Source organism: Corvus cornix, chromosome 26 (genome assembly GCF_000738735.6).
Source record: "Corvus cornix cornix isolate S_Up_H32 chromosome 26, ASM73873v5, whole genome shotgun sequence".
Classification (NCBI taxonomy): Eukaryota; Metazoa; Chordata; class Aves; order Passeriformes; family Corvidae; genus Corvus; species Corvus cornix.
The window spans coordinates 5,977,209-6,000,182 of NC_046354.1; the positions used below are offsets into that span (position 1 = coordinate 5,977,209).

A 22,974-nucleotide genomic window follows, 5' to 3' on the forward strand; every position below is an offset into this window, starting at 1 on the left:
GGCTGCAGGAGTTGTTGACTGGTGGATTGTGGCTGGTAGAACAGGTTCTCAGCAGGGAGTTGTCTCCGAAACCTTGGGAGACGTGGATGGCTCGAGCCGCGGGTCCCGGCTCGGAGCCTGGCAGCGAGGAGGGCTCTGGTTTTGCGTGGCACTGCTGGGCAGGGCAGCTCTCGCCCCGCGCCGCTGGCTCACAAATCACAGCCCTGCCTGGGTCAGGTAGATAAGGAACCATGTGATGCAGCTGGTGGGGAGCGGGTGGTAGGCAGGGTAAAGGTGCACAGGGAAATAACCTTGCAGGGAGTTCCTCCCTCCCTTCTCGGGCAGCGCTGATCCCCGCGGCTCCCACGGCACCTTGGCCTGGATGCCTGCTCGGGTTCTGGGGGCTCTCTGAAACTCCCGGGAAGCAGGAATGTCCTTTAGCAGAAGGAACTGGTCCGATCTCTCCAGGTAAGTGCTGTGGATTAATGCTTAACCCTTTCCAGCGGTGCAGGGAGGGGTGAGGGTGGGCTGCTGGTGGCCGAAGGGGCTTTTGGGGAGGATGGGAAGAGGGGGCAGCTGCGCTGGGGGTGTTGTTTGTTGTTTGCAGAGGTGAATGACAGCCCCACGGAGAGCTCGGCGCTGCTGGAGTTTCTTGTGGCTGGGTAGGATCAGAGGCGTTTTTGTTTCTGCTGCCTGGGGAAGCTGAGCCCTGCACAGGAGAATTACCTGGATAAGCATTCTCGCCCCATGCTGGATACATTTTGGGTCTGTTTTGCCTTTTCTTTGGGGTACAGAGTGTCTGGGCTGTGCCTCCAGACTTGCTCTGGAGCTGGCTGGGGGCGTTTCCACTCCCCCCATGCCCATGCAGCCCCTGGGTGCGTGTCCTGCTCTGCCCTGCAGAGACCGCAGCCCATCCTGTGCTGAGCAAGCTCTGATTCAGCGGCAGTGACTGAGCAATCCCCGCAGCACCGCCAGCTCCGCTCCCTCGGCCTTCCCAAAGAGTGATTCAGAGCAGGGGAGGCTCCTGGGCATCCTGGGGTGGGTTAGGGGCTCGCACGAAGCTGGAGCAAAGAGGGATCAGCCCTGATCCACTGCAGACCCCAGGGCAGCCCCGGCTGTGCAGGAGCAGTGATGGAAACTCAAACACAGCCACGCTGTCCCACAAATCAGAGCAGGAACCCTGGTCCAAGTGGATGTGATGGCTCCGAGATTTAATTGCAAACCTCGGTACTGGGTGTAAAAAAGGGGAGTTCACAGAATCCCAGAATGGTTTGGGTGGGAAGAACCTTAAAAGTTCATCTTGTTCCACCCCCTGCCATAGCAGGGACACCTTCCACTAGCCCAGGGTGCTCCAAGCCCCGTCCAGCCTGGCCTTGGACACTGCCAGGGCTGGGGCAGCCACAGCTTCTCTGGGCACCCTGTGCCAGGGCCTTCCTCCCCTCACTGTGAAAAACTTCCTTATTTTAATTGAGACCCCACTGCTCTGAGGCCACCAGCTCTCAGCTGCCTCTGCCATGGATGGGACAGATCCAGAGGCCATTTCAGCCCTGTCCAGATCCATCTGCTCTGAGCCGTGGACTTACCCCAACACCAGCCCAGCTGGGTCCTGCACCCCCTGTGCTTCACAACCCCGGAAGGCATTTCCTGAGCTCTCCTGAGATGAGGCAGCACTGAAACAGCAGATATGTCAGAAATCTCTGCACTAATCATTGACAGGGCGGGAAAGGACAAGGCAGGGACACTTGCCAAACTTTTTTTACTCATCTCTTTGAGTTAAAAAAGGTAAGACAGCAAAAAATAAATCCCTCTTTGAAAAGAAGGGGGAAAGATTGGCAGAGCAAATCCATAGCCTGATGGGTGGATCACTTAATTACAAATAACGAGGAGCTGCCTGTGGGTAGTGCCAGGCTTTGTGCTGCCTCAGAAGAAGCCACGGTAATTCAAGGCAGGAAAATCCCATTTTCACTTCGAAGGAGCCTGTGATTGTATACACAAAGTGGTACCTGGTCGTCATGAGGATTTAGCCCAGCATTAGTGCTCTGTGCTGTCACTGCCTGAGGGACAGGAGTGCAGAGGCACCGGCATGTGTGTGTGTGTCCCCCCGGACAGCCGGGAAGCGGCCGGCTGGGACTGTGCTCGCAGGGATCGCTGCCCCGGTGCTGTGCGAGCACGGCCCTGCTGCCTCCCCACCCGGGGGTGCTCCCTGGGCACATCCCAGCCTTCGCCAGCCCCGTCTCTCCCGGTACCAAGCGTGCCATCGGAGACCGCCCGGAGCCCCCCAGCAGCGGGTCCGATTGCTGTTGGGGCTGTTGGGCTGCGGGGTCAGCGGGAGAGAAGCGGGACACTGCCCTGTCCTGTCCCCGGCCCTGAGCTCTCCGCCGGGCCCTGGCCCCCCTTCGCTCCCGTCGCGCTCCGCTGGCCCCGCCGCGCTCCCGCCTGCCCCGAGCAGGAAGAACAGAAGCCGCAAACACTCGCGGGGGGTAAAGCGGTTTAATTTATGACCGGCTGGGATTACTCAGTAACTCGCACCAGCCGCGAGTCCTCGCCGCCGCGCTCGCCGTAACGCGGCCCTACCCCCCTGACTTTCGCCAAAAGTCAAATTCATGGCAAAGCCTGAGCCTGGGTGCCGCTGGACGGAGCTGGGATGAGGTGCTGGGATGGACCCTGCGCAGGGAGGCTCTGCTGGGGTGCCGGGCGCTCCATGGCGTTCCCTGCAGTGTTTGTGGCTGATTGAGGGCGTGTTGGGGGAGAGGAACCCGGCTCTGAAAAGCTCCATCCAGCCAATAAAATTGTTTTCCAAGACAGTTTATGCACCAGCACAGAGGGTGGGCAGGTTTGGCACAGTGGAGAAAGGGTGGCAGAGCTGGTGTTTTCCAGAGAACTTTTTATTCCTAGTGGCATATTAAAACAAAACAAAACCCAAACCCACTACATTTGGCTTGTGCAAAATAAAATGCTCAAAGATGATTCCAAACCTTGTCTTTTTGGCTCAGTCTGTGGTTATAAACAGTTCCCAGTCCAGGCACATGCAGGGAGGAAGAGGAGCCCTGCCAGCCCCATCCCCTGGCAGAGCCTCTCAGCAGTTGCCTCCAGCCTCTGATACTTCTGCATCTGAGGCTTTTTGCTCTATAAAAATTAAATTGCCATCATCACAGCTTATTTTTGGGCTAAAATCTTGTGCCATAGTGGTTACCCTTCTAGTTTGTGTGATAGCTCAAGGCTCCTGGTCTGGCTGAGTTACAGGTTCAATATCCTTCCCCAGGAAGGTTTGCTTAATATAGGGATTCCTTTGAAATGAGTGCTCCCTCCAGCAGGAGAAAATAGGAGTTGGGAAGTCAAGTGCTTGCTTTGGGAAGGGCCTGCATCAGCTGGGTGGAGTGAGAGCACTTTGGGACGCTTGGCTCATGCTGGCATTGCTCTCCTCCAGCAAGGTGACTTCTGTCAGCCCCTTGGCCTTGCCCAGGGTGTTGCAGTTCCTTTCTTGTCTGGCACAGGGGCTTCAGGGTCCCCGTGCAGGACACAGCCTCCCCATGTCCTGGTGTTTCCTCCCAAACAGCCTGGCCAGGCAGAGGACCCTGGAGGATGAGGAAGAGCAGCAAAGAGAGCGCCGGCGAAGGCACCGGAACCTGCTGTCCTCCACATCCACGGATGAGGAACCTGCCAGCCCTGTCAAAGACACCAGCCCGGCTTCCAGCAGGTCTGTGGAGTCTGGCTGGCATTGGCCTCGCTCCTGACCCTGAGCCCTTGCAGCTGCTGCTGTGGAGGGTGGGAATCGCTCCTGACAGTGGGAAGAGCTGAGCTCCAATGACCCTTGGGAGGAGGGATGGGCTCCCCAGGAGGAGCACGGGGGGATGGCTCGGGGGGCTGTCCATGGCACAGGAGCAGGAGTGCTGGGGGAGGGCTGGTGCCAGGGCAGAGCTCAGGTGGGTGCTGGCCACGCCCAGGTGGGATCTGCAGCAGGTAAGGGGTGCCCAGCTCTGCAGGGCAGGAGAGCAGAGCAGGCAGAGCCTGGCTGGCTGTGCTGCCCCTCTGAACCTCACAGTGACGCTGTGGGACCTCGGCTGAAGTGGGGATGTGACCCAAGGGCTTTCCAGTGGTGCTTCCAAAGTTCCTGGCTGCAGGGAGCTGGGATTTGGAGGTGCTCTGGGACCGGCTGCCCTTACACAACCTGACCCACTCTCTAAATTGATCCTGGAAGTGTCCAGTATTTAAACGGTTTGTGTCCACAGTAAGACTCCCACTCCAGATGTGTTTCTGTGTTTCAGACAGGATGGAGTTAGGATGCTTGGGTTGGATATGGGGGCTGGACATGACTAAAATGAACCAGGTGGGAAGGACAAGTCCGTGTTCCCTGGTGCTGACACAGGCTGGCCATGTGGTGATTGCAATTCAGGGGGAGGGCAAACGTTATCCCACCTCCTTCCCAATCCTGGGAGTGTGCAGACACAGCCTGCCCCTTCCCAGACCTTGTGCCTGTTTGCCTGGGGGAAGGAGCGGAAACAGCTTTTCACGGGTCATGTTGGGACTGTGGGTGGAGCTGCCAGAGCAGATTGACTTCCAACTGACACTTCCCATTTAAAGATGGTGGGAAGAGTCACAGCCACACTTCTTATCCAGCAGCAGACCCAGCACGCTGCCCTGAGCCTGGATCTCCTTGGCACAGCACTTGGTGGGTGCTGGTGTCCTGGGACAAGGATGCGGAAATGCTTCATCTCTACGACAAAAAGGAAAAAAAAGACTTTTAATCCAAACTTTTTCTCAGACAGCTGAGCTGGGGTCATGGGGATGAGTGTGGCTGCAAGCCCTGGTCTGCAGGGAGGACTCCAGGATGTTGGTGGGATTTTTATGTCCCTCCCCAGAGCCTTTTGCCTCACTTGCAGCATGAAATCCGCCCCTCTAGCCCCAGATGCTGAGGTTGTCATCCCATGTTGTCCCTGTTCCTAGACCTCCATCCCTGGTGAAGCCGCAGTCTCCGGAGGATGGGGAGGAGAGAAAGCTCCCGGAGGTGCTGAAGACACAAGAAGGGAGAAGGACAAGGTGCCTCCCGCCCACGTCCGAAAAGCTGAGGCAGGAGAAGGAGCAGAAGGAGCCAGGGGGGGCAGAAAACTGCCTGGAGGCAAGGCCACAGCCCCGTGGGAGGCAGGAGAGCAGCCGGGCTGCAGAGCGGGGTCAGGAGGCGGCCAAGGGCAGAGGGGACCCGCCAGGAGACAAGAACCTGGAGCCAGCCTCCGAGAGGAAGGTGGTGGTGAGGGCACGGCTCCAGGACAAAGACCAAGGAGTGTGGACTCCTCAGGGGGAGCAGAGGAAGGAGGCGAAGGAGCCGCCAGAGGTGGGGAGCTGCCGGCTCCGGGAGGTGAAGATCCTCACCAGGGTGGGAAACCGCAGCACAGAGGAGAAAACCTCGGCAGTGAGCTCATCTCCGGAGCAGCAGGTGAGCAGGAATGGATGGGGCACCAGGCCTTGGGGGGAGAGGTCCTGGGTGCCGGGAAGACCAGAGAGAGGGACAGCCCAAAAGTACCAGGAGGGAAATGGGACCTGAAGGATTTTGGGGAAGGTTTTTGGGGAAGGTTTTTCTGAGAGCTGCAAACCTCAGAGAGGGTCCCACAACCTCCTTCTCCTCCGTGGCCTGTGCTGTCCTGATCACCTCTCCAGCAAGCCCCTCTGATTGCCATCATGGTGACACTGAAGAGCTGTTAGGGACTCTGTATGTCCAACTGAGACAGGAAAGGTTCGGAGGATTTTGATCTCAAACTCCCGCCTCAAACCCAGTTCCCGCCCTGACTGCTCAGCTCCTGCACCTCAGTCTTCTCTGCAGGCTCTGCGGGGATGCATCTGATACCTCCTTTTTCCTCAGCAGCCATCCAGGAACCCCTCAAAGCAGGTAATCCAGCTGTCCCTGCCCCGAGATGAACCTGCAGAAAAGCCAGACCCTTCTCCAACTCACGTCACCTTCAGCAGCTCCATCCGACGGACCAGCCCAAGAACCGTCTCCTTTCGGGTAAGAGCTAAAGCAGGTGGGGAAAGAATTCCAGTGGAGGATGGGGGGAAGGAACGATTGCTTTGGCCTCTGGATTATGTGGGCAGAGCCTGTTCCCAGAAGTGTGTTCAAAATTTACCCTTGGTCTGGGCACTGCAGTTCTGCTTCCCTCTTCCCCGTTTTCCGTCTCCGTGTCTGACCGAAGGTGTGTGAAGATGAACATGTTCAGTTCATACACCTTGTGCTGGCCAAGAGAAAACTCATGGGAAGTGATGAGAGAACAGGGAGCTCATTGTCCTCAGAATTTCCAGAGCCACAGGAATTACCATCCACCTTCCAGCCTTTCCAGTCTTATCTGAAAGCACAGGATAAAAATAACATCCATCCTCCCTCTCATCCCATGTTACAGTCTGAGAATATATTCCATTTCAAAACAGATCTCTGGAATAAAGTGATTGGAGAGGCTGGGAAAACCAAGAACTGTCGAGATCCTCCCTGCTGTGAGTCAGGGCTGACTGGTTATGCTTGATTGACTTCCATGAGGCTTTATTGGGAATAAAACTGTTATCACCGTAAAGTGTCTTTAGTCTGGGGAGCTTTGAGATATGAGATAAGCTCTGGTGTGGGTGCAAATGGAGCTTTCCTAGGGGAGATCAGTGAGATAGTGTCTCCCATGCTTATCTTGGATAACCACAGTTCACTGCAGGATCTCCTCTCCTTGTGTTTCCAGATCATCTCCAGGAAGCAGAAAGAAGAGAGCCAAAGCCCTCTCACCAGGAGGTCAGCACCTCTCATCATGTTGCTTTGGTCCTGCTGGGCAGGAATAGCCTTCCTTTGTTTTCCAAGGGAGGAGGAGGTGATGGGGCCTGACAGGCCTGGCACAGATCTGCACAGATCTGCTGGACATTGGTCCCTGGGGTGCTGGGCTGGTCGGGCAGCGATGCTTGGCAGAGGACAGGACAATGTCCAACATGCAGCTTGCATCCAAATGAGATCCTGGAATCACAGAACAGTTTGGGTTCCAAGGGACCCTAAAGATTTCATTCCAACCCCTGCCACAGGCAGGAACATCCTCCACTCTCCCAGGTTGCTCCAATATCCCCCAGCAAGCCCCCACTGTCTCCTGAGTCATGTAGTTCCATGTTGGTGCTTGTGTCTGCACAGGTGCAGCACCATGACGGGGTTCATCCATGGGGACATCAAAACGGGTCCATGAGCAACCTGACCTGGCTTTGGTGACCAGACCAAGGGATCCTCCATACCCCCATGGGCAGGTGCATGCTGTAGGCAGGGCCACGCTGACATTGGGGGCGATGCAGTTCAGAGCTGGCAGAGCTGAACCCAGGGCAGGCCGAGATATTTCAGTGTTCAGTATGGCCCTGGAAAGGTGGTGACACCCAGAGATCTCAGTCCCCAGCAGGGAATGAACTGCTTGGTTCACCAGGCACATAGATGCAGGAGTGCCTGGGTGGGACGGGGCCTTCTCCTGCCAAGTGCAGCCCCCCAGGACCATGGGCTGAGTCCCAGGAGATCCTGAGGGGGCTGGTTTCAACTCTTCCTTCTCCTTCACCAGTGCGAGTCTGAGGATCCCAGGCAGCAACAGCACCATTGGGGAGAAGCTGGAAAAGTACAACTCGGCTGTGCAGGTACCAAAGGCCCTTAGCAGAGCCAGGCTGGGGTGGGAGGGACATGTAGGGAGATGGGGAGGGGAGGAACTGAGCTGCACCAAATACCAGAGCTGGTGGGGATGGAGGAGATGGTGCCAGGCAGGAAAAGGGATTGGCCTCAGGGTTTTAGGAGCAGGGACCCTTGGAGGGAGTCTGGGGATGCTGCGTGGTGCACTGGGGGAAGCAGTGCTGCTGATGGGCGGGGGGAGCATACCCCAAGGGGCTCAGGGTGTGACCCAGAAGCTGGACTTTGCTTTTCACTCCTCGGGGTGCAGCACAGCCCTGCTGACTCCCCTCTCTCTCCCAGCGCTCGGAGGGGGTGAAATCCTCCGTGCCAGTCCAGAAGAGTCGCCTGCTCTCCTCGGAGGGGGTGGCGAGCAAACGCAACTTCTTCGAGGGAAGCGCTCCCAGCAAGGCGGAGCCCGCGGCTCCCAGGAAGGTGAGGCAGGAGCTGCGCTGGGCCAGGGCCTCCCAGCAGGTCCTGGGCTGGGGCAGGCACTGGCTTCGGGAAAAACCTTCCCCTCTGCGGATACCAGGCTCAGAGCTGGGTGCCAGGGCTGGGTTTGGACACAGGAACTGCCCCGGCGCTGTGTGGGCTCCTGCCGAGAGCTGGAATTTGAGGAGCTGGGATGGAGCCAACGTGTGGGCTGGGCTCTGCGTGTTGCAGCTCCGCTCAGTCTCCCCGTGCCCTGGGGACTGGGCCGGGTTACATTCGTGCAGGGGGAGAGCTACTGCTGTAACCCTGGTGTCCCTGTCTGTGCCACAGGACAACCTGAAGATCCCGGGATCGGTGACATCCCGCATTAATCTGTGGATCAGTCGAGCTCAGGAGCCTGTCAAGGAGGAAAACAGCAAGGTACCAGCTTGTGTCAACCTCAAGTGAGAGCCCTGAGACCAGGCAGTCTCACAGGACATGGTGCTGCACCTGGGGGTGGGGTTGAAGGGTGGATGAACCCTTGGCTGAGCCTATTGAAGGGTTTGAGAGCAGTTTAGCCGCGTTTGGAGGTCTCAGAGCTGCAGGGCCGCCATGATGAGATATCAAGGCTCTACTTGTTGCTGTGTCCTGACTGTGAGCCCAAAATTCCTAAGACACATGATTCATGCCTTGGTGGGGTGAGGAGGGAGCAGGAGCAAGCTGGGTGCATATCCCAGGACATGCGGGGGTGCCTGAGCCTGCCACCCCAGCCTGATCCCATCTCTGCCATCCCACCACCTCTGTCTGGATGAACAGCTCTGCCTGGAGACCAATGGGAGAGGAGCTGTGTGCTCGGTCCTTCGGGTCTGAGGGGCTTGGAGACCTGTGTGTGCTTGGAGAGGTCCTGGTGCATGAGGGGTCTGGGGTCATCTGCACCCCAAAAATAGGGGGTCTTGTGGCTGTGGGTGCGAAGTGCCCAGCTAAGGGGACTCAGAGGTCATCACTTGGCCATGGTGGCTACTTGCTGGACGTGCAGGAGAGGGACAGGAGAGCCTTTGGCCCCAGGGTGGTTTGGTGTTCTTGGAAAGGAGGGGCTCAGCAGGTCCTGCGCAGGTCTCACTGCTCACAGCAGGGAGGGCTTTGGCCACTGCTCCTGGCAGAGCCTCCTGCAGCCACCTGGGCCAGGAGGTGCAGCTCCAGCCCAGCCCTGCAGCCAGGGAAGGTGAGTCCAGGCTGGGCTGGGAGACCAGCACTGCCCAGATGTGCCAGCAAAGGGTTTGCTCCTGGGGTCCCTCCTGGGGAAAGCCTGCAGCTCCTTGATCAGTTTCCCTTTAGCAGCACCTGCTCCACTGCTGTGCCTGGAGCTGCACTTGGCCTTGAGGGCCTCCCAGGTGCAGGATCCCTAAGCTGGCTGGTTTTACCAGGACAATGTGTGCTTCAAGGTGTGGATAAAGTCAGGCCAAGGCAACACTGCACACAATGCATGGGGAAAACCTTCTCCTGTCACTTGTGACTCTCCTGCTTGCAGGAAATCCGGAGAATCAACAGCGTGGCAAAGCGAGATGTCTGGATAAAGCAGCCTGGAGACACCTCTGGAGACACCAAGGTAGCTATGGAGCTGCTCTGAAACCTGGTGCATCCTCTGAGGCAGGGGCAGAGCCAGGATGTGGGGGGAGAGGGGATGTGGGGGTCATCAGGACCCCGTGACTTGGGGGAGTCAGCAGGAGGGGACAACTGAAGGCATCTGTAAGGGAGAGAAGGACTCTGCTCTGGGAGGAGAAGGGAAGTGGCCTGTGATGGGATTTAGGGGATGCCTGCCTGCCCCATGCCCTGCTGGGGACAGCCACAGTCCTGGTTAAAGCAGCTGCCTCTGGGGGGGTTGCAGCCTCAGGCACAGCCTCAGTGGTTCCCACTTTCTTTTCCAGTTGCAATAATACCAGCTGTGCTATCAGACCATGTGGGAAAAACTGGTTTGCTCCGAAGATCAAAGCCAGCCCTACCCAACCGTCCAGCAGCCACTGCCACGAGTCCCCTGTGCCACACGTGACCTGGGTGCAGCCCAGGTCATGGGGTCCTCTGCTTGTGGGATGGGAAGGAAGAAGCCTGGAAGAGTCTCCCTGTGCCCCCAATCCCCACTCACTGCCTGTCTGGGGGTGTCCAGGCCTGCAGGCTCCCTGCAGATGCTGAAGGCAAACTCCTGCCTTGTTTGCCCACCACATTTTGCTGTTCTGTTCCTGTTTGCTGTCCTCTGCCTGTGCTCCGGAACTGCCCTGGCAAAGGGGATCCCCCACACGGCTCCCTGGCAGCTGGAAGATGTCAGTGGGGCAAGAACCTGCCTGGCCAAGGGAGTTCCAGCTGCACATCCATGGACCACATCCGTCCCTGCTGCCTGGGGCAGGTGGGGCAGGCGGGTGTCACCCCCCTGCCAGGCTGTCACTGCCAGAGTGACCTGACCAAAGGCCAATGTTTGTGAAGTCACACAAGTGCTCGGAGATGTCTCATGGGAGAAGGCGGGACTTGGCCCTGGTGTTTCCCTCCACACGCAGCTGAACCAGAGACTTGTCCTTGTCCCTGCCATCCCCTGCCCCTACAAGCAGTGACCCTTCACTCAGTCATCCAGGGAGGGTGGGCTGGCCCTGGCCATGGCCATGGCCCTGTTCTGGGGCTTTCATGGAGCTGAGTGCCCAGTGCTGGGCCCCATTTCCCTCTTGCCTTTCTTCCTGAGCCCTTTGCTGTGCAGCCCCTGATCCTGCATTCCCGGGGCTGCTGAGCCCACCCAGCAGGGATGGGGGATGCTCTCTTGAGGCCTTCAGGGTGGCTCTAGTGTGCCATGGGCAAAGGGCTCAAATCCTCCTATTGGGGCCATTCTTTGGTTTGGGTTGTGCCTTGAGCAACCACTGCAGAGACAAATCTGGTGTGGGAATCTGCTGCTGCCCCTGGAGCTGATCCTTCTTCTTGGGCTTGGGAAAGGACTTGGGTTTCTCTGTGCTTTTTTTTCTAGTAAAAGTTGCTCTTTCTAAGACACTCCTGGTCACCTACTGCTGGGCTGGGACTGGAAACTGTTCCCTTCCCTTCTCCCGACAAGGGGAAAATAGGGAAAAACCCGAACCAAATGTGTCCTGGGGGTTAAAAACAGACTCTTCCCTCCTCGCTGCAGCATCCCGAGCTCGGAGCAGCGGCTGAGGGAGCCGGGTGGGAGCTGCCGGGCAGGGTCTGCTCCTGCACTGCTGACAGCGCTGCCTTATCAGCGTCCCGGCCCGGTGACAGCTGGGCTGGCTTGTGTCAGCCCCTCGGGCACTCACGTATCTCGGTCCGGAGGGTTTAAAATAGCAAATCTCTGAGGCCGCACAATAGCTTGGGCTTATATGGGCTCTTGGGGGGGAAGGGGGAGCGGCGGAGGGGGCCAGGGCCGCGGCTGCCGAAATAGCAGCTCACAAGTGTTGCATTCCTCGCTGGGCGCCGGGCACATTCCTGCGGCGCTGCCCGCCCCGGGGTGGGCGCTGGAGCCCCCTTAAAGCCTCCTGCCCCAAAGAGCCTTTCCCAGACCCCGCCGCTCCCCCGCGCTCCCCGGCATCACCGCGCACAGGTACGGCTGGGCCGCGCCCGCCCCTCCGGGGTGGGATGCGCTGGGTCCAGACCCGGCAGGGCTCAGGGCTCAGGGGCTTCCCCGGCCGCGCTCGCTGAGTGTTTTATGCCATGGAGGCATTGCCACGCATAAAGCATCAGCACCCTCTCCAGCGGGCTGTATTTGCAATTTGTCTTTCGAACCACCTCGATGGGTGCCCAGGTGGCTCAGATGGATTTTGGCTGCCCTGGTTTGGGGGAATCTCCCAGGTCCCCGTGCCCTGTGTCTCTGCAGGGGACAGCAGGGATGTGATGCCCACGGCCAGCCTGGCCCTGGCTCTCTGGCAGCCCAGGGGGTGGGTTAGGGATGGGATGCTCCTGTGCCTGGTCTGACCCTGCCAAGCAGGACTGGAGCAGGGACATGACCCGTTCCTGGAGCAAACGGTGGGAAAGGAGAGCTCCATGTCTGCCTGGAGGAGAGCAGAGACTGAGAACTGTGGAGGATTAACTCAGCCCCAGAGCTGTGAGCAGCCAGCCCTGAGCTAAAGGAGAGGGGGATTTCAAGGAGTGTGAGGAATATCTGGACTGTTTAATACACAGCAAATTCTGGGAGATTTTCTGTTGTCAGTGCAATGTTTTCTCTTTAGCTCTATTACATCTGCTGGGTTCTCCTAATTCTACCAAATCAAGATTTCCGAGCTTTAATGAAAAGGTTTATGTATTTCTGTGCAGAGGATGCATAAATACTTCCTTGAGCCACTTTTTCTCTTGTGTACCCTCTTAACAGTCTCAGATTTGTTGCTGTTCCCTCAGCTCTGTGGGATCCAGCAGTGTCTGAGGGAGGAGGGCGATGGGGAAGGAAGAGGCTTTCATGCTGTCGGGAGCGGGGACCCTCCTCTCCCGTGTCATGAGTTGATGATGTGGAGCCTTGGGTGCTCAGAGGCCACACAAATGATTTGGCCAAACTCGAGGCATCAGGACCATGCTGAGCCTGGGGGAAGAGTGAGAACTGATTTTTGTGAGGAAGCAGAGATCCCAGGGATGGTGCTGGAGGGGGTGCTTGGAGCCATTACAGGAAAGGGAACAGTGATGGCAGGAGCAGGCAGTGACCCTGAGGCAGAGGGGGCCGAGTTCTGACTTTATTTGTCTCCAAAAAGCACCGTGTGAGTCAGAGTGAGATTAGAACCCTCTCGAGGCGTTGTTATGCTGAGGTTCTCCTCCTGGAATGCCCCTTTCCCATGCCTGAGCATTCCAACCCTGGATCCAGCATCTTGAATAAGCACTCCTGAGGCCTGTCCTACCCATCCTGGGTAATAAATGCTCAACAGATGTAGCCAGGAGCAGTTGTTCCCAGACTCTGGGCAGCAGGAGCAGGGAAGCCTTGCTGCTCTAGGAACAGGTGGTTCAGCACATGGAAGTTATTTCCAGAGCTGCCTTGCGTCGTCCTGTGGCATCTCAGTCCTGCTGAGGGCTGGCACGAGCAGGGGACAGGGCTGGGTTTGGGGCTGGGGCTCTGGGCTGCTCCAGGATGCCTGGGGATGGGGCTGGTGGGTGCAGATCTCACACTGCAGTGCTGGGTGAAGGTCAGATGGGGGGAGATGATGAGCGAAGTCCTCCTGAGCACAGCTGGGAGGGAGACAGATGTGCTGGGAAGATGAAAGGCTGTTTCTGGAGAGGTTTTAGCCCTAAAACCAGGGCTAAATTACTAAACCAGGTTGTAATTGTTCCTTTCAGCTAATAGGGGAGAAATGCTTCTGCTGAGCCCAGGCTGTCCCTTTCCCAGCAGTTCTGCACTTGGAGGGCTGGGCTGGCAGGCTTTGCTGAGCTCTTGTGCTGTGCCTGGTGCAGGGCTGTAAATCTGAGAGAAGGGGTCGTCCCTGAGCTAAGAATAGTCAGGAAGCAAAACAAGCTGCAATGGGGTGATTTTCCTGCCCCTGAGCAAACACAGCCCTGAGAGGGCTGGGCCAGGGAGGCTGAGTGCCGTGGACATGGCTCCTGACAGAGTTATCAGTGGGACAGGAGTCTGTGTCCGATCTCCTGCCTCCTGTTTGGGGCAAGCTGTGATCCTGGGACGGGAGGGGGGCGGGAGCCTTATCTCTGCTGAGATAACGCTGTCACAGCCTGACTGGGAACAGCTGGAAGCTCCAAGTGCTTTGGAGAGAGGCAGCATCTCTGTGCCCCTGTCCTGGTGCTGAGGGACGGGCTGTGCTGGCCCTTATCTCGCTTCTAACCCTCACTTTTTCCAATCTGCCTCCAACTCTGCCAGAGAACCAGGGATGTCAGATACGGAGGAGGTCACCGAGGAGTACGAGCAGTAAGTGGGGTGGTTTTAACCCTTTCCTCTCCCCCTATTCCCACTTTCCCACTGCAGCATTGCTTGGAAGTGCTCTCGTTGTTAGCCCAGCACCCACCATGGACCCCCCGCCTGTGCCCCTCTGCCTTGGCAGTGCCCGACCCCCGCAGTGGGAATTTGTGTTGGGAGCTGTGTCCCCACCCATGGGCGGGACAAGGATGGTTCCTGTGTTAAAAATGCTGCAGTCTTAATCTGTGAGACAGAGATGGGAAAACCTGAGGCCACCAGTGTGTTGCTGATGGGGTCCTGCTGCCACATCCAGAGCATCACTCTCCAAGGCCCAGATTTGAGAGCAGCTTCTGCTGATGGAGGCTGCTGGGCCAGGAGGCACATCCTGGAGAGATGGGGTTGGGGTTATAGGGGTGAGTCTGAACACAGCTCCCACTTCTCCTCCCCCAGCAGAGAAAGGGGACCTGAGTCCTCTGGTGTTTCAGTGCCACGCCAGACACATGTGTGTCACCAGTCTGTCCCCTGGGCACACCTGGGACAGGCTGTGCATCTCCCCCATGGTCAGGGAAGGACTTGGGGGCAAAGGTGGCATGTGAGATGCCCATTTCTGGGATTACAGGCCAAGGTCACTCATCTTCTCATGCTGCAAACTGGTGGGGTGCCCTGACCGCTGTCAAAGTGTCAGTCCAGACCTTCGGCCCCTGCTCTCCACAGCCTGCAGGGTGACCTGGGCCTTGTCCCTGTCCCCACTGCCACCTGGCAGCCACCCACCCAGCAGCTGCCCAGCAGTCCTGGCCCTGTGCTGTGAGAAAGGGGAGCCAGCCTTGAGGAAATCCCAAATTCCCCTCGGCATCACTGATGGACACGTGGGCCCCGTTCCAGCAACTCAGTGTGACTCTGTAAATTCCTGTTGTGCTTTGCAGGGAGCAGGAAGGTAAGAGGACATGGAGCACCTGCAGCTGCCCCGAGGCCAAAAACTGATCAGAGCAACTCCAGTAACCTGAGGCTTCTTTCCCTTCTCTCTGTCCATGCCCTGTGTGCTCTGTGAAGAGGAGTGCGTGGAGGAAGGTAGGAGTTGCACCTGCAAGGACCAAGAGCCAAGTGTTGGGGCTTCAGTGTTCTTCTGGGGGATTTGGGGGTTGGCTCCTGGGCTGCAATGGGCAAATCATGTCCAGGAAAGGCAGATGTGACCATGTTTGAGATGCCTGCACCTGAAACATCAGTAGGACCAAAACCACTCTGAATTTTCTCAGGATCTCTTTTGTCAGTGATCCCTTGACTCAAACCAGGGCTGGCAATGCTGGACATGGGTGTTGGCAGAGGTGTGATCCCAATATCCCAACGGGAGCTGGAGCCTCTGCTGAACGTGTGACAGTCTGCCCAAACTCAGACTACCTGCCTCAGCCCCATGGAGACACAACCCTGGCACGGGCTGGGCTGGGCTGGACTGGGGAGCTGGGTTGGGCTGGGCTGAGCCTCTGGCTGCTCCCGGGCACTGCCAGGCAAAACACCCTGAGTGTAAAAGCGAAGGGAGGTGCACGGGGCAGCCCCTGCAGTGCTCGAGTGCTCACCTCACGCATGCCAAAACTCTGTGGCACCCAACTAATCCCTGTGCTTATTCCTTCCGTCCTCCCTGGCTCAGAAGAGGAAGAATGGATAGAGGAAGACGACGGTAGTTATTGCACCTTTCATTATTTCCTCTCTCTGCTCTTGGGAAAAGTCGTGGGTCGATGTGTTCTGCCTCTCCCTGGTTGGGGAATGGTTTTCTTTCATTCTTCCACTTCTCTCTCTTCTTCCTGCACTCCACCCATGCCCTGCTGTGCTGTGTGTCCATCCTCTGTCTGTGCCTTGTCTCTTATATCTGCCAGCCATGGTTTGCTGTCTTTGCTGTCTTCTTTTTCTTCCTTTCTGTCTGGCTGTGGCACCTGCAGTGTCCCCAGGGCCCGCGGGCACAGCATCACCCTGGCTCCAGTGGAGGAATCCTGTGGGGACACTGCTCCCTCCAGTGGAAAAAGGCTCCAGCAGTGTCACAGACGCGATCGGGAAGGTGCCGAAGGCGCGTCCTCAGCCACTCGTGGAGCTCACTGCTAGAGCAGAGCAATAGAAATCCCTCCTCCCTTCCTGGGGTGTGAGGGAATGGCAGCGTGAGAGGGGGTGAGGGACAAGCCAGGAGGTAGCGATAAACCCTTTAATTTCACTAATTTGAGGGGGCTTTTCCCTGACGAGCACAGAGCAGCCCTTGGGTGAGGTTAGAGAGGAGCCCTTTGCTTCCCGAGCTGCTGTTTCTTTCCCATGGCTGCGGCTCCCCGGGTCTCTCTTGGCTCCGTGCCGCAGTTATCCCAAAGCAGGAGCCGCAGGGAGCCGGGGAACGGCGCTGCCGGACTCACCCTACGCCTTATCCCGCAGGCCAGGAAGAGCAGGTAGAGGAGGCGGAGGAGGAGAGCGAAGAAACCAAGGCAGAAGGTGAGTGGAGGCTGAGCCAGGGAGCTCCCGTGGCTTGGCGGGGCCATGCTCTGCTCCAGGTGGGGGCTGGCACGTCCAGCGTGGCTGTGACAGGGGCACATCAGCACAGAGGGGCAGCTGTCCCCCAGACCTGCTGTCCAGTAAGGGGCTGTTGAACTGAGATGCCCTTCCCTGCTCTGCCTGGGCCCTACAAGCGTGAGGATGCAGTGTTTGCTGCTGGTGGCTGCGTACAGCCCTCTGAAATAATGCCAGAAAGGGGCCAAGGCTGTTTCACCAAGGGGATTTCCAGAGGTGGGATTGAGCTCTGATGTGACTGATCATCCAAAGAGCACTGGATTTCATGAGGTGGCTTTGGGGCATAGGGGTGGCCTGGTGTGTGACTGTGCTGTCACTGCTGCTGGAGCAGGCTCAGATCCCGGCTGTGACCCCCAGTCAGGGTGCTGGGACCCCTCTGTGCTGGGGGATGTGGCTGCCCTCACCCAGGGGTGCTCATGATCTCCCATTGCTTTTAAACAGAACAAGAAGATGAAACGAATGCAGCAGGAGAAGGTAAAGCGGGAGTGGAGGAGAGATGGGTTTGGCCATTCCAGTCCTGATCCCTGAGGCACTGGGCCCTTGGAATGGGGTTTTGGTGCTGAATTCATTTGCTGCCGAAGGGATGATCTGTGGAAAATGGGGCAGAGCTGCCCTGGCCACATCCCCCAACAGGACAGGAGTGGTGGATTTGTGCTGCCTCGGGCAGAAATTCACCCAAAATACAGCAGGAGAGGGCAGCACTGCTGCTTCTCCAGCCTGAGCTCCTGCAAAACTTGTCTGGATTCCTCCTGGAGAGGACGTGGAGCTGTCCGGGCCCCCCTGTGAGTGAGGGATGTCCCTCAGGGGCCTGCTCTCCCCGTCCATCCTGCAGGGATGCAGCTGGGGTTTGCAGTGGCGACAAGCATGGGGCAGAGGGGGACAGCTACCCCACAGTGTCCCTGGGCAGGACTGGCCACGGGGACACAAAGCTTCCTGTTTTGCACAGGTGGAGAGGGAGACCAAGAGCAGGAGCCTGGGGAAGGTGAAGTATCACCATTGCTCCTTCTGCCTGATTGTGGGTACCAGGGGCTGCTCTGCCCAGCCAGCAGCACCAGCTGTGCCTCAGGCACAGCGTGTCCTCTGGCACAGGGCTGGCACCTCACTGCTGGGGAATGATTCCCGTGAAGCCCCTGCTGCTGGGAGAGAGGGAGGGCTCGGCTCAGGGCGGGGGTTGGGTCAAGGTGTGACAGGAAACCCCTCGGTGACACTGACCTTGTCTTTCTGTCCTGCTCCTGGGACCTGCAGGTGAATCGAAGCCAAAGCCCAAGTAAGTGTGGCAGGGTTTTCCCTGGGGCAAGGTCTGAGCTGTGCCAGGGCAGAGGCTCCGTGTGACAGAGCCTGGCCTGTAAAGGGCAGGGCACAGGGAGCCTCCAGAGCATGGAAACAGGGTGGGACTGGGACATGGAGAGAAAAAGGGAGAGAAACGGACAGGGAAACATGGAGTGTGAAGGGAATGAGGTCTTTAGGAACTTCTGAAGCATTTTGTATGCTCCTTGGGAGAAGCTCAGCTGCCCTGTGACCCTGCAGGTGACAGAAATGTGTGAGTGTGTGCGAGTGTGTGTGTGCATCCCAGCCTGGGGTACAGAGTCCTGGCTGTGGCTGGCATGAGGCACACGTTTCCAGGAGTCCCAGCATTCCAGGGACAGAGCCTGAGGGAGCAGGACTGGGAACCATTGCCAGAAGCCTGGGGGGTCCTCCTGGGCCCCTGGGATGCTGCAGTGTGGGAGGCAAATCTGCCCTCAGCCATCATCCCTGCATCCCTTTGTGTCCCTGCTGAGCTTCTCCTGCCCTCCCTCGAGGGAGGATGAGAGGGTCCAGCTCCCTGTGCCAGGTCACACACGGCTCCTTGGTGCCCTTTGTGGGGAGCAGTGGGGCAGCTGCCAGCTCAGGGGGCCTGGCAAAGGGCCCTGGCCACATTGTCTGCAGCTTGCAGAGTTATTCCAGCCATGTGGGCACCTTGGAGTGTTTCCCAGGAATGCCACAGGTCTTCCTCTGTGGCTGCCCAGCTGGCACCTCCAGCAGGATGCACTGCACTCCCTATCCTCCAGCTGTGCCCACTCTGCATCCCTGGGGACTGCAGGGCTCAGACGGGAGGCTGGGATGGGTGAGAGGCACATTCTGTCCCAGGTCTGCTGCAGCCCCATCGTGCTCCAGCTCCCCTTCCATTGCAGGGTCTTCATGCCCAACCTGGTGCCTCCCAAAATCCCAGATGGTGAGAGACTGGATTTTGACGTGAGTTGTGCCCCAGTTCCCACCCCTGAGGGTGATGCCCTCCTGCCGCTCCCCCTCAGTGTCTGGCAGCTCCTGGAGGCTCGGGCTCTTTGTGTCTGGTGCAGGACATTCACCGCAAGCGCATGGAGAAGGACCTGAACGAGCTGCAGGCCCTCATTGAAGCCCACTTTGAGAGCAGGAAGAAGGAGGAAGAGGAGCTCCTGTCCCTCAAGGACAGGATTGTACGTGTTCAGCCTTCCCCTCTCTGGCCATTGCCACCCTGTCCCTGTGGGCACACAGCCACTGTCTCTTCCCCACTGTCCTGGCAGACCTGGGACATCCCTGTCCCTACAGGACAGAGCCTGAGGGTTGAGCCAGATTTTGTACCCCAGTGCCTGGGAACCATAGAATTCCCTGAGCTCGGAGGGACCCACACGATCATCCAGTCCAACCCCTGGCCCTGCACAGACACCCCAACAATCCCACCCTGGGCATCCCTGGCAGCGCTGTCCAAACGCTCCTGGAGCTCTGGCAGCTTTCGGGGCTGTCCCCATTCCCTGGGGAGCCTGGGCAGTGCCCCAGCACCCTCTGGGGGAAGAACCTTTTCCCTGAGATCCAGCCAAATCTCCCCTGGCACAGCTCCACCCATTCCCTCTCTGTCCCCGGTCACTGGGATGCCCCTGGTGTGGCTGCTGTGGTGCTGCGGTGCCTGATGCGGATGCACCTCTCTCTGGGATCACTGTCCCCAGACTCCCTTGGGGCTCTCAGGGCTCTTGGGGTCAGGGATCTGTCCCTTGGAACAGAGAGGATGCAGATTCCCTGCGGTGTCCAAGCCAAGATCCCCTCCCTGTGCAGGAGCAGCGGCGAGCGGAGCGGGCAGAGCAGCAGCGGATCCGCAGCGAGCGGGAGAAGGAGCGCCAGGCCCGCATGGCCGTGAGTGTCCTCTGGAATGGGGCTTGGGATGGGCTTGGGGAGTCTGGGGACGCGAGCTGTGTGTCCATCTGTCCACTGCTGACCGGCTTCTGACCCTGGCAGGAAGAAAGAGCTCGCAAGGAGGAAGAGGAGGCGCGAAAGAGGGCAGAGGAGGAGGCGCGGAAGAAGAAGGCGTTCTCCAACATGCTGCACTTCGGGGGTTACATGCAGAAGGTGGGACCCCTCCCAAGGGGGCTGTGATGGAGCCACTGCTGCTCATGGGAAGGGTTCATCCATGTGACACTGTGGGGTTTCCAGGCAGGAGAGGGCAGGGAACTGCTCTTGGGTCAGGGGTTACAGGGCCAAAGGGAGCTCAGAGCTGCCCTGAGCTCAGCTCTGCAGATGTGCAGTTCCAGTCTTGCCTCAGGGACAGGGACGGGGATGGAGACAAGGACAAGGTGTCTTGTCCACTAGTGCCAAAATGTCCTCAAGGACCTCACGTGCTTCTTGAGTTCCAAAAGCTGAGGGTGTTGGGTGCAGAACTGGGGATGGAGGAGAGCAAAGGCTGGGCAGACTTCCTTCTCTCCAGTGGACTGATGGTTTCCTCAGTCAGAGAAAAAGGGGGGGAAGAAGCAAACGGAGCGGGAAAAGAAGAAGAAGATCCTCGGTGAGCGACGGAAGCCCCTGAACATCGACCACCTCAGCGAGGACAAGCTGAGGTGAGCATGGGCTGCAGGAGGGATGGCCAGGGCAGACGCTCTGTGCTGGGTCCCAGCTCCTGGGCAGGATCCCGGGTGGGGGACGGCTCCCTGGGGCTTCCAGCCGAGGGGGATGGCACAGCTGGAGATGGGCTGTGACACCCCACGGGGGACGCGGGCGCCGAGGCTGTGCAGGGCCACCGCGGCCGGGCTGCGGCTGATGGCACCAGCCATGAGAGGGAGCCAGGGTCACACGGGTGGGACAGGTGTGTCCTGAGGGAGCCACGCTCACACATGGGACAGGTGTGTCTCGAGGGTCACACGGGTAGGACGTGTGTCCCCATCTGTACTGACCTCCCCCGTGGCTCTGGTCCCCGGATTCACTGCCTGGGTAACACATCCCTGCTTGGGAGCCTCCAGAGCCCCATCGCAGGGGGCAGGTGAGGGGTTGGCATCAGTGCCCCATCCCTGCACTGAGCTCCCTGGGAGCCACGGCCCTTCCCTGCCCCGTCCCCAGCTGGCTCTTCCTGCAGGGACAAGGCCAGGGAGCTGTGGCAGAACGTCCATGACCTGGAGGCTGAGAAATTTGACCTGCAGGAGAAGTTCAAGCGGCAGAAATATGAGGTGAGCCCCGGGGCCTCTGTGATTTGTCCACCCTCTGTGTTCCTGGCTGCTCCTTCAGCTCCCCAGCCAGGAGATGAGCTGGGGTGTCCAAGCGATCTCCCAGCTCGTGGGTACGTGTACCTGGCACCACCACAGGGAGCACACATCACAGGCCAGGCGGGGATGGGGCCCTGAGCAACCTGGACAGTGGAAGGTGTCCCTGCCCATGGCGGGGGGTGGAATGAGATGGGCTTGAAGGTCCCTTCCAACCCCAACCATCTTGAGATTCTGGGATTCTAAACCCCACAGAAAAACTGCTGGGGAAAAGAGAGCAGTGATGCATCTTCACCCAGCCCTTGTCCCCAGCCTGGGGCACCTTGCCAGACTTCACCACCCACCATTTTTTCTTGCAGATCAACGTCCTTCGAAACCGCATCAGTGACCACCAGAAAGTGTAAGTGGCTGCACATCCCTCCTCGACATCTTCTGTCCTTCCAGCTCCTGCTCCCCAGTTCCCTCCCTATGGATCTCCCTTGCTAAGCCACCTCCTCTCCTTCCCCCTCCTGCCTCTGGTCTTGCTGGTGCCTGGCGTTCCTGGACCTGCAGGTCTGTCCCAGGAACCTCAGCCCCTGCCCTTCTGCTCCTCCATGGCCTCCCCCTCCCCAGAGACCCCAGCTGGGGATGGACCCTGGGGAGACCCCACCTCTGCTCTGTGTCCTGTGGGGTCCTTCCAGTCTCCAGCCACCCCATCCCTGCAGGGGCTTTGCCCAGCATCTCAGGAAGGTGCTGGAGATCCCAGCTTGTCTAGCAGGGGAAATCCCATGGGCTGTGGGATTTGTGCAGTCCCACAAGGCCAGGGGAGCCTGTCCCCGTGCCCATGTTCCCTGCATGTGGCTGGGGAACCCTTCATAAGAGGGTGGAGGAGGGTGTTTAACCCCTCCTCCCAGGAGCACCCTGGTGCTCTCACATCCCCATCCCACCCCCCCTCATGTGGGAGGTGCTCAGCCCACCCCATGTGTCAGGGGCAACATCTCCCACCCGCTCACACCAAGTTTCTCTTCTCTCCTGCCCCACCACGGCCTGATCCTGCAGCAAAGGGTGAGTACAGGCATTTCTGAGGCCTGTGTGTGTCCCCCTGCATGTGTGCTGCAGGGACACTGGGACCCCAGGGCAGCAGCAGGGCTCAGGGACGAGGCAATCCCAAGGACTGGCACCCAGAAATGCCCTTCACTGCCCACCCAAACCTTCTCCTCCTTCTCCTCTGTGCTGCCCTGTGCCCAAGCAGTGCCTGCTCCCCCTGGGCTGGTTCAAGGGAGTGATGTGGTGGGTCCCAAAGGATCCTGCAGCTGCTTTTATCCCTCTGCAGCCACAGATGCAACTTGTCAATTCTTCTCTGAACGATTTTTGGGGGGGATAAACATGGGAAGGAAATGGTGGGTCCTTAGAATCGCCTGGCAACTGCATGAGTTTGTTTCCAGAGAGTCCCAAGACACTTTGACTCAGGTCCCAAGGTTTTACCTGGGGCCAGTGAAGACCCTCGGCCCCCAGGGCAGTGCACATCCAACAGGAAAAGGCTGCAGGACCACTGACAGCACCCACCTCATCCTCCGTGTGGTCACTGATGCCTTTTGGCACGTGCTTTTCCTCTTCCCTTGCAGGTCCAAGGGCGCCCGTGGGAAGACCATGGTGGGCAGCCGATGGAAGTAGAAGCTCAGGGGGAGAGGAGGCCGCGCCCCAGGAGCTGCAGCGGCTGCACAGAGCCCTGGCTGCGGGAACGGAGGCTCTGGGGGGCAGCTCAGGCTTCCTGAGCTTCCCATCTCCACCCCCCAGTGGTGTTGTGTCTGTAAATAAAGAGGTGGTGAGGGGGTGCAGGTGTGGTGTCCATGCTGAGGCTCTGATCCCAGAGGGCACAGCACAGGCTCAGCACAGCTCACCGAGTTGCCCACCTGCTCCCCGGGCTCTGAGAGGTCACAGCAACCACGCAGGACCCCCTGAGTAACTGTCCCTGTGCCTCCCAGCATCATCGCAGCTGCAGTCCTTGGCTGGTTTGGTGATAGACCTCAGTGGTCTGAGTTGCTTTTCCTGCTGCACTTTGGGGCAATCCTCAT

At 58.6% G+C, this 22,974-nt stretch overlaps 2 protein-coding genes across 7 annotated transcripts; both read left to right on the forward strand.

The window, feature by feature from the left end:
- On the forward strand, window positions 1–11,060 carry LAD1 (ladinin 1). 2 transcript variants are annotated; one of them, XM_019288976.2, is made up of 10 exons: window positions 1–447; window positions 3,536–3,676; window positions 4,924–5,410; window positions 5,837–5,977; window positions 6,687–6,736; window positions 7,530–7,602; window positions 7,931–8,062; window positions 8,390–8,479; window positions 9,567–9,644; window positions 9,964–11,060. In XM_019288976.2, the coding sequence occupies exons 1-10, from the start codon at window positions 410–412 to the stop codon at window positions 9,970–9,972; spliced, it is 1,239 nt and encodes a 412-aa protein (XP_019144521.1). In that variant the 5' UTR covers window positions 1–409; the 3' UTR covers window positions 9,973–11,060. The 2 variants fall into 2 exon arrangements, with proteins under 2 accessions (XP_019144521.1, XP_010402816.1); XM_010404514.3 differs by having other exon boundaries at window positions 3–447; window positions 5,834–5,977.
- Window positions 11,061–11,165: 105 nt separating this feature from the next.
- On the forward strand, window positions 11,166–22,737 carry TNNT2 (troponin T2, cardiac type). 5 transcript variants are annotated; one of them, XM_039565332.1, is made up of 18 exons: window positions 11,166–11,624; window positions 13,869–13,916; window positions 14,828–14,838; window positions 14,955–14,972; window positions 15,547–15,576; window positions 16,311–16,367; window positions 16,884–16,916; window positions 17,389–17,424; window positions 17,688–17,709; window positions 18,614–18,674; window positions 18,779–18,895; window positions 19,509–19,586; window positions 19,689–19,799; window positions 20,175–20,284; window positions 20,797–20,887; window positions 21,280–21,320; window positions 21,959–21,964; window positions 22,525–22,737. In XM_039565332.1, exons 2-18 carry the CDS (start codon window positions 13,879–13,881, stop codon window positions 22,571–22,573), a joined length of 909 nt encoding a protein of 302 aa, XP_039421266.1. In that variant the 5' UTR covers window positions 11,166–11,624; window positions 13,869–13,878; the 3' UTR covers window positions 22,574–22,737. The 5 variants fall into 5 exon arrangements, with proteins under 5 accessions (XP_039421266.1, XP_039421267.1, XP_039421269.1 ...); XM_039565333.1 differs by lacking the exon at window positions 21,959–21,964; XM_039565335.1 differs by lacking the exon at window positions 17,389–17,424.
- Window positions 22,738–22,974: the final 237 nt, after the last annotated feature.

Coding starts and splice junctions, on each gene's coding strand:
- TNNT2 (XM_039565332.1), top strand. CDS start 13,879: ATGTCAGATACGGAGGAGGTCACCGAGGAGTACGAGCA. Junction 16,368..16,883: donor CGAAGAAACCAAGGCAGAAG/GTGAGTGGAGGC, acceptor GCTTTTAAACAG/AACAAGAAGATGAAACGAAT. Junction 16,917..17,388: donor AACGAATGCAGCAGGAGAAG/GTAAAGCGGGAG, acceptor TGTTTTGCACAG/GTGGAGAGGGAGACCAAGAG.
- LAD1 (XM_010404514.3), top strand. CDS start 410: ATGTCCTTTAGCAGAAGGAACTGGTCCGATCTCTCCAG. Junction 5,411..5,833: donor GCTCATCTCCGGAGCAGCAG/GTGAGCAGGAAT, acceptor CTTTTTCCTCAG/CAGCCATCCAGGAACCCCTC. Junction 7,603..7,930: donor AGTACAACTCGGCTGTGCAG/GTACCAAAGGCC, acceptor TCTCTCTCCCAG/CGCTCGGAGGGGGTGAAATC.